Below are 9,725 nucleotides of genomic sequence, written 5' to 3'. Positions count from 1 at the left end.
AGGGTCACGGTCTTTCGCTCTTTTTTAGTTAGGAAAAATTTCTTCAGAAGAATTTCTAACGCTTTGTACCCGGAGTTGGGAAACGAAGCCGGGTGAGCTGCTTACAAGGCAATCGATTTTATGCCCACCCCCATATTGCAATTCTCTTCTATATGCAGTCTTGTCATATGTTTATGATTTAAATGGTTTCGTTAACTTCAACTAGCTGTTCGATTCGGGACAAAAAAGTAAAGTGTTTGGGCTCTGTTTCAATCTAATCAAACATAATCTTGTTTTTGTGAAAATTGTACAAAATTTTATTATATTTTTTCGATCCAATTCTTAACAATTACCTATTTACAAACAATATCCGTTCATATTAGCATCCGCACGATCCACTCCACACTCTTCTTCATTTTTTGTGTGCAAAATAGTACGCTCGATCGCCCTTCTTAGTCGGCACAATGTAAAATTAACCCAGACCTCGCTTTCAACCGTAAGCGTCTTTGGTCTGTAGAATATAAAAACTCCTAGATTTGGGCTAGTTTTAATTAAGACGAAATGCTAAATAATTTTAATTTTAATTTAGATCATGTATATAAATAAATAAATAATTTCATTAGGTTTAAATCTAACGCAGCAAAAATTTGTTCATAACTAAGTCTCACTCATTCTTTCATACCGGAAATAAAAACATTCGAACCACGTCCATTCACAAATACATATTTATCACAACTTAGAGAAGACTGCCTTATACTATGACATAAAATTCACAATCAAACGCTCACATTCTCACATGCACTCGTATAAGTTAAACAATTGTGTTCTGTTAAAATGTCCGAATTCAGTTAAAAGTTTCGTACCGTTACATACGATCGAGATGATTTCGTACACTGGTTCAAGCTTTGAGCAATTTATACTCCCATTCAAAATAAATGTAAAATTTTTCATAGTTCCCTCACTTCCAATAGAAGGGTGTTTCCTTTCTCTCTGTCTATACTGTCTATTGCCAGTATCGATCTATCGATGAAATGTAAGTATTAACACCTAGCCTGACTTGGTGTTTAACTGGTTTAAAACTAGCACCCTTCAGTCGTCGATTCCATCGACAGATCAATGTGTTATTCCGAGTGGCGCTCAGGCCAGATTAAAACAAATCAACAACTCAATCAAAGTCTTCGACCTTGGTTCGACTTCTACCCCCCTCCCCGACCAAATCGACTCATGTGCCGCAAACACTGAACACTGCCCCTTGATCCTCCCGTTCGAAGGTCCGGTTCCAGAAATGCACGAAATGGTTGTCCTAAGAGCTTGTACGTAGATTCAGGCCGTATCTCTTTCTCAAAACTGCAGTATCTGGTTGATCCAATCCCGGAACTCTGATATTCGGGTATAGACACCGGGTTGATTTGGTTCCGCGCAACCAATACCCCAGGAAATGACACCTGCCAGCAGAAAACGTTTGTCTGGTCGCTGGATTACCATTGGGCCACCGGAATCACCTGGAAAATGTATAGGACATTGATTGTCTGTTTTCTCGTCGAGGTTTCAAGAATAACGTACCTTCACATGAATCATATCCGCCTTTTTTCCACCCAGCACAGATGAATATGTGCGGAATATGTTCAATGTAACCCGCGCTCCGGTACATAGTTTCACAGATCTTATTCTCGATCACGGGTACCGTTACTTCCTGCAGCACGCTGGGTAGTGGTCCATCTGGAAATTGAGATAGGTTTGATTATTTACGGAGAGAACGTCAGAATTACAAAAAATTAGGTTTCAGCTGGATGCTGATTTTTTATTGAGAACGCTTTGTTACGAGGTTGCAGCACAGAACCAATTTTTAAGTTTAGATGAGAACGTCGAACAGTGATTGTATACTTTACAATGAACCGGATCTTCCTATCATCTGAAACAGCATAATCTGCTGTTAGCAGCATACAAGCCAGGGTGATAAAAAATACAGAACAATTGGCATTTATACCGATTCTTCAGCCATTTTCAGACCAAGAATCTCTATATACAGATATACAGATTTTAGAGAAATCAAGTTACAAAAACTTCAGCTTCAATTAAATTTCCTTCTGTCTCTTGCAGCTTACCCATCTATATTTAAACTAACTGACCGGGCAAACTTCGTCCTGCCGAAAACAGTATTTATTTATACATCATTGAAATTATTTCGAGCATTCATGATATCAACAAAATGAAGAACAAATTGCGCAAATCCATCATGCCGTTCTTAAGTGATGCGCGGTCTTACGGACGCCAACTTTGTTTTATATATATATATATATATATATATATATATATATATATATATATATATATATATATATATATATATATATATATATATATATATATATATATATATATATATATATATATATATATATATATATATATATATATATATATATATATATATATATATATATATATATATATATATATATATATATATATATATATATATATATATATATATATATATATATATATATATATATATATATATATATATAGATTAACTTCAATTTTGAGAGTGTCGCTCATACTGAGAGGTGAAGGTTTGTAATACACTCTGGTTAGCACCCAGTTCAGCTTTGCTGAATTCTATACCCAGAATTGAAATGTAATGTTCTGTGACTTTGTTAATTCTCAATTTTTTGGATGAAAATTCGACAGCTACATTGGTCGTAAAATATCAACGATTTTTATTGGTTTTTTTACGAAAATGTAAATGTCTGATTTCAACCATCTTCGACAGATAATCCAGCAAAAGGCTAGACAACTCAATGGTTTCGATACAGATATCGATACAAATTTTTCAAAAATTGAACACAGATTAAAATATTTTGTAGGACAAAAATACAGATTTGCTTTTGGCAGCCTTGCTCGTCGGCACAGTAAAATTGAAGAATGGCGGAAGAACTACGAGCTGTATCAAGTATACAAAAACATACTGAAATTCGTAAAACTGCTAAAATATGGCAGACTACAGTCAGCTGGACATGGATCGCGAGAACAGCTCAAGTAATGTTCAAATGAGAACCAATTATCAATTTCGGACAGACACCGTGCAATCGAGGAAAATGCGCGTGCGGCGGTAACCCAGAAATCTGAAATGCTTTCAATGATAATTCGGAATACCCGACTACGATGATGATGACATGAAACAGCAAAACTGCTGTTTTGCTTCTGTATAGGTCATTAAATGAGTGATTGCAAAACTCTCGAGTTTTTAACCGTTGTTTGTCCAACAAAAAAGCATCTTTTACAGGCCAACGAAGGTATCCGGGTACCCACAAATTGAAATGCTCATAACTATGGTTTTCTTTAACCGATTTCGACACTTTTAGATGTTTTGGATTCAAGAGCTCGCCCAATTTCAATTCTGTGAAATTGAACAGAATGAATGTGGCTGGTTCTTGGTAATCCGGATTGCCAGGAATAATGTTTCATTACTAGGGTATGAGTATCAAAACTGTTCCAATTGTCTTGGAAGTCTGTTATTTATTTTTAGAGGACTATATGGCAATTTGACCTCACCCAGTACCGCGGGAGCCTGCTCCGGAATGTCCGTTCCGGGGTCAAATCCATTTGGTGTACCATAACCACGAGATTCAGCCTGCTAATACAATTCCAAAAAAATTTATACCCATATTGCCAGTATTTCATTGAAAATTACAAATAGTATCCCAACAGTGGAACATGCTTCCGGAAATCCGGATTCCCGTGAACCGAATTAATTAACCCGATTAATTTTTACCAAGTCTTAAAGTGGATGAGTTCCTGAATCCAAAACACACAGAAGCGTCGAAATCGGTTGAATATTGCCTTAGTTATTGGTATTCCAGTTTCGTTGGGTGCCCTCCTCACTTCCCCTCCCCACCCATACTATATCTACAATATTATTTACCTAAAAGCTTGACTCAGTGAAATTCTAAGATGTCACAAAGTTTCAATTTACAGCTATGGGTAAAACATTCGAATTTCATTATTTGAAACCTGAAAAAGTACCCAGGCACCCTGTCAGATACATTACGGTTAATGAAGAACAGCATAAAGATAAATAGCTTGGCCTATATGTTGTCATGAAACATCCAACTCCCTCTGTTCCATATGCTGGTGCATTATTCATGGAAGTACCCTAAACAGATGATGTATAAGCGTAAATCATCATATCTCGTCGCTGTTGTGCTATCTTATGAAAAAAGGCATTTTGGGGTAAACTGAGTTAGATATGCCACATTACTAAACTGAAAATTCTTTACAAAATGGCGTTTTCAGAATTCTGAAATTCTGCTTAATGAGGTATAGCGAGAAAAATGATGAGAAATTGTCAGTTTTTTGCTACAAATCACTGTTTCTTGAGACTGGCTCAAGTTATATAGAAGTTTTAGATCTTTTTATATGTAAAATTTTTCGAGGAACATAATGGAATAATAATTTTCAAAATAAAAATATACGTATTTCAAGATAAATGCAGTTTTAGCTTTAAATAAAAAATATTGCATATTTGGAAACACTGTAACCAAAAAATACTATTTTTTTTCTAGATTCCTGGACTAATTTTCTTTAAAATGCATCTCACCGATTGTTTCTAGATGCAGTAGAGCCGAAAATTGATATCCTAATAAAAGTTAATAATGGATTCTTTATTTGTATAGAAAATTTTCCATGTACAATTATGACACGTCATAGAAATTTTGTCATCAATACATATTTATGACACGGGTAGTGCGACTTTTGTTTACATTTTTAATAAAAACTCTCAATATAGTAAATCGATCTTCGTAATATTTTAGAGACCAATACAAAATAGATAGAAGCATCAATTGTTTTCTATGAATTGTTTCTACCATTTATAAGTTTCAAGATATTCAATTTCAAACTTTATAAATCGTTCTTCTTGAAATGTGAAAAATGGCGCTTGTCATAAGATAGCACAACAGCGACGATCTGATATGGTTTGGCAGATATTTATAGAAAAAATATTTCCATTTAGTTATGTACATACATGAATGCAAATAACTTGATCCACGGATTTCTGTAGGTTAGCTCAGTTGACTTTCCGATGACCTAATTTGTATACAGGGTAAGCCATATTCCAAAGTCACCTTTCCATCAACCAGCTCCGTCTCAATATAATGTTCATAAACATTTTTTTTTAAATTTTAACATTACAAGCAGACTTCCCATGAACATCGACAAGTTTGTACCTGTGTACAAAATTTCGTGCACGCACTTTTGAGATTGAGTTTGACATGTTTCGTCTTGATGTATAGGTTTGCCGCGTACGGTGTACAAACATTAGTTCAAACATCCATATATGTACACCGGTTGCGTACACAATAACGATCCGCACAAGGCAAAAAGGTCAACGCTAGTGATGAGGAGAGTGAAAAAGAGATAACTGGAATTCGGTTGTGCAGGCGAACATGTGCACGTGTTTTGGAAGTGTATCTAGAGATATACGCACGAGAAAATGATGCAATTTAATAAATATGAATGACAAAAGGCACTATAGCCCCACTTCTCATATTCGGATAAAAGTCGCAAAGGTTCCGTTTGATTTCCGAGATTTTTTTACATTATGAAAATTGCAAAATGTGTAGGGGAATTATGGTTAAAACCGACACCTTAAGCTTAACGCTTTTTCTAAGTTACCACAAAACCAATAAAATTATAATTTTTATGCAGAATTCTTCTTCAGAAAATTCTTAACAAGGCTTAATTTTTTCAGCGCGTCAAAAAATTAATTTCATTAAAAATTATTGGTTGTAAAACTTGGAAAACAAAGTGACTTTTTGTAGGCACTGCGGGTAAAACCGACACCCCATAGAGGTAAGATCGACACCCCCTTTAATTTATTTTCTTTCCACTTTATTAAAATCTTTATCTTTATTAAAAATGAGATATAGGGTGATGAGCCTATTCGTGCCATGTTTCTATTATCACCCTACCCATTTGAAACCGTTGGTTAGAGCAGTGTTTGCCATCTTTGTTCAACGCATTGAGTCAAATGGTAGCGCAACAATAGGGGCACTCGATTCGTGTTTTCGTTGCGCTCAAACACGAGAATGTCACTGTTTTCAACGCATTTGTGTTATTATATTGGATCTTAACAACGAAGCAAAGCGGTTGATGTCAATTTTGACGCACTCCATTGATTGTAAGGCAAGAAATTACCGAATTAGTGAGGCACCTTGCTTAGTATGGTGAGAAAAGGCTCATCACCCTATGCGTGATTAATAAAGTGTGAGTATGTATGATGCAAATATGTGCTTTTTATTGCTTCATCATGCAGTGAGGGGAAGAAAGTTCGAAAGCGTAGTACTATAAATAAGAGTATTTTATGCTATAGGATTATTTCTTCATATGAGTATTTCCAAATAATCCTTGTGCACATCATCGCAACCTCCAGTGTCATTTAATTTCATAAGAGAAGATTTGCAAGCGTTCTACGTTCTGCTAATTGGATTCATTCACTTATAAGTGACACACACACTTCTTAGTAAAACTATCTTTTTCAGATTTGATTTTTCGGATTCTGATCATCAACGATCTATTGGGGTATACATAAGATCATTGCCTCATTGTGATAAAGTTCGTCTATGACAAACCAAGAGAACACTATAAATTCGGTTTGATGAGCTTTTTGCAGAAATAGCAAAAGCTTCGATACAATCAGATAAGCAAAAATTCCATTTTTTGATTTTTTAAGAGACTTACAAGAAATAAACACAATAAAAGTATTTCTGCGTATTTCTGCTAATACTATAGTGTTCTAATAGGCTAATTGAAGTGGCACAAAGATCCCCAGTATTTTGAAATGGATCGCAAGTATACACAACCATCTTAACAGCGTGTCGGTTTTACCCCAACAGCGCACAATTAAAAATATTGAGTTTCTCAAACTCGTCTTCAATGCACCTAGTTGATCATAAGAAAGGCCGATAATAATAGGTGCTGAAAAATGTGGTGATATGAAAAGCTTTTGTTCGGTTAAAACCTTAAAATCTACCAACGAAATTTAACATCCAGACGAGTATGAACGCTGCTGTTGTTTATTTTTATCACATTCGGCGCACTAACGTAAATCAAATTTTTCTTCAAATGTTCTAAATAAACGTACTAATAACAATGTATCATTATGAAAAAAATAAAAATTTGATTTCTAGAAAAAGTTGTGGGGTGTCGGTTTTACCCACAGTGTCGGTTGTTCCTACAATTCCCCTATGATTTGCAGCACGGAGCAAAAACATATTAAAAATAGGGGGCTTTTGGGACAAAATGACTCAGTGCCTCATTTTCCCATATCTTTCGAGAAACGGAAATATCCTGAATCAAATACTAATGTTATTTCCTTCAAAAAGCGGTGTGAATTGTAATTTTGTTAGTGCAACTTCAGAAGTTAATAGCATTTAATATATTTTACCTCCCTATTTTCCAATAGTACCAATTTCAAAAACATCAAGCGAAGTGGGTGGGGGTCTAAAATTGTCCAAATGATCTTAGGCATCTGAGCTTACTTTGACATTTGTCACAATATGAAAGGGGGGACAGTGAGAATTCAACAATGAGCGATTTTTTGCAATGATCTAACGTATGCGGAATGAAATTTGGACAACGCTTCCAGTATTAAAACAAAAATGCAACCGGTTGCAAGGCATCATACTAAACGTCATACTCTAGGCACACTTATTTTAAACATCCAGTGTTAATTTCGACCCGCTAGGAGATACCATGTGAACGAAATGGCAGCGAACGCCCAATCTGGCACCTAGCTATTATGCCAAAAAAAAGTTTTGGCGCATTGGAGGATTATGGCATACGTTTTGTACAAAAGGCTGATAAACCTCCAAATGTACCAAAATTTCGCCCAAATGAGGATTTCTGGAATAATTTAAAGCAGAGAGTATATGCCAATAATTTTCGACCTAAAACAAACAAACGTGATAATCAAAATTAAGAAAGAAATTAAGAATATGCCAACATCAATTTTTTGACTCCTTTGCAAAAAGTTCCTGTAAACTATCATAAAGCTTCTCGAATGGGCTCAATTTTTTTCTACATTAAGTTAATAAGCTGACAAATGTTTTCATACAGAGAGAACATTTAATAAATGGTTTTCTACAAAAAAAAATGCCTTTTCAATTTTGTCCAAATTTTATTCCGCATACGTTAATGTGGAATCGAGACTATATGTCAAAAAGTCTATTGTATTGGGGGTGGGGGTGTGGCAGTGAGAATTCAAAGATGAGTGATTTTTTGCAATGCTCTAATGTGGAAGCGAGACTAAATGTCAAAAACTACAATGTATCTGAATTTTACCGATGTTAAATCTTATTTTATTTCGTTCCTTAAGATTTTTTATGTTTAATAAGGTACATTTATTAAAATTTTGTTGAAGAATATTAGAAATATATACACGAGAAAATGATAAAATCTAATATGTATGACGAAATGCTCTAGAACCTCAGCTTCTCGTATTCTGACAAAGGTCGCAAAAGTTCCGTTCGATTTATGAGACTTTTTCGCATTAGAAAACAGCAAAATATGTAAGATTTGCAGCATAGAGTAGAATTGCTATAAGGAATAGGGGATTTTTGAGATAAAATGCCCCAAAAGAACAACTTCCTGCATTTGTCGAGGATTAAAAAAAATAGTTGAAATGCTAAGAACGCTTCGTTGAAAAAAGGTATTGTAATTATCTGAAAACCACTTCAAAATTATAACAAACAAACACTTGTTCAAATACCTTGAATGTACACCGGGTGCGTACACAATAACGGATCCAAAAACATATTAAAAATAGGGATTTTTTGAGACAATATGACCCAGCATCCCACTTTCCCATATCTTTCGAGAAATGGAAATATCTTAAATCAAATACTAATGTTATTTCCTTCAAAAGGAGGTATGAATTGTAATTTTCTGAGTGCAACTTCAAAAGTTATAGTATTTAATATATTTTTCTTCCATATTTTCCAATAGTACCAATTTCAAAAACATCAAGAAAAGTGGGTGGGGGTCTAAAATTGTCCAAATGATCTAAGGCATCTGAGCTTACTTTGACATATGTCACAATATGAAAGGGGGGACAGTGAGAATTCAACAATGAGCGATTTTTTGCAACGATCTAATGTGGAATCGAGACTAAATGTCAAAAAGTCTATTGTATCTTAATGTTACCGATGGTTAATCTTGCTTTATTTTGTTCCTTAAGATTTTTTACGTTCAACCAAATGCATTTATTAAAATTTGGTTGAAGAATATTAGAGATATATGCACGAGAAAATGATAAAATTCAATATGAATGACGAAATGCTCTAGAACCTAAACTTCTCGTATTCTGACGAAGGTCGCTAAAGTTCCGTTGGATTTCTGAGACTTTTTCGCATTAGAAATACAGTAAAATATGTACGATTTGCAGCATAGAGCAGCATAGATGATTTTTGAGACAAAACGTCCCAAAAGCCCAACTTCCTGTATTTGTCGAGAAATGAAAATATTTTAGTTGAAATGCTAAGAATGATTCGTTGAAAAAGGTATAAACTGTAATTTTGCGAAAACTACTCCAAAAGTAATATTATTTATTATACTTTACCAATGTCAAAAACTTCAAGCGAAGTGGGCGGGGGTCCAAAATTGTCCAAATGATGTGAAATTTGGCATCGGAGTTTACTTTGATATTTGTTACAATATGAAAGGGGGCTTTGAGATTTAAAAAG

The 9,725-nt window shown here is 34.6% G+C and overlaps 1 protein-coding gene across 1 annotated transcript in view; it reads right to left on the bottom strand.

The window, feature by feature from the left end:
- Positions 1-319: 319 nt before the first annotated feature.
- Positions 320-9,725, bottom strand: part of LOC131681653 (serine protease filzig) — a 184,006-nt gene continuing 174,600 nt past the window's right edge. Inside the window, exons 12-13 of the mRNA XM_058962577.1 lie at positions 1,543-1,698; positions 320-1,481 (exon numbers count right to left, since the gene is read on the bottom strand). Coding sequence (XP_058818560.1) covers positions 1,321-1,481; positions 1,543-1,698 — 317 coding nt within the window. The 3' untranslated portion in view covers positions 320-1,320. The remainder of the gene's footprint in view (positions 1,482-1,542; positions 1,699-9,725) is intronic.

The sequence above is a fragment of the Topomyia yanbarensis genome, chromosome 2 (genome assembly GCF_030247195.1).
Source record: "Topomyia yanbarensis strain Yona2022 chromosome 2, ASM3024719v1, whole genome shotgun sequence".
NCBI classification, from domain to species: domain Eukaryota; kingdom Metazoa; phylum Arthropoda; class Insecta; order Diptera; family Culicidae; genus Topomyia; species Topomyia yanbarensis.
The sequence above is the reverse complement of the archived record's forward strand: the minus strand, read 5'-3'. Positions and strand labels throughout refer to the sequence as shown.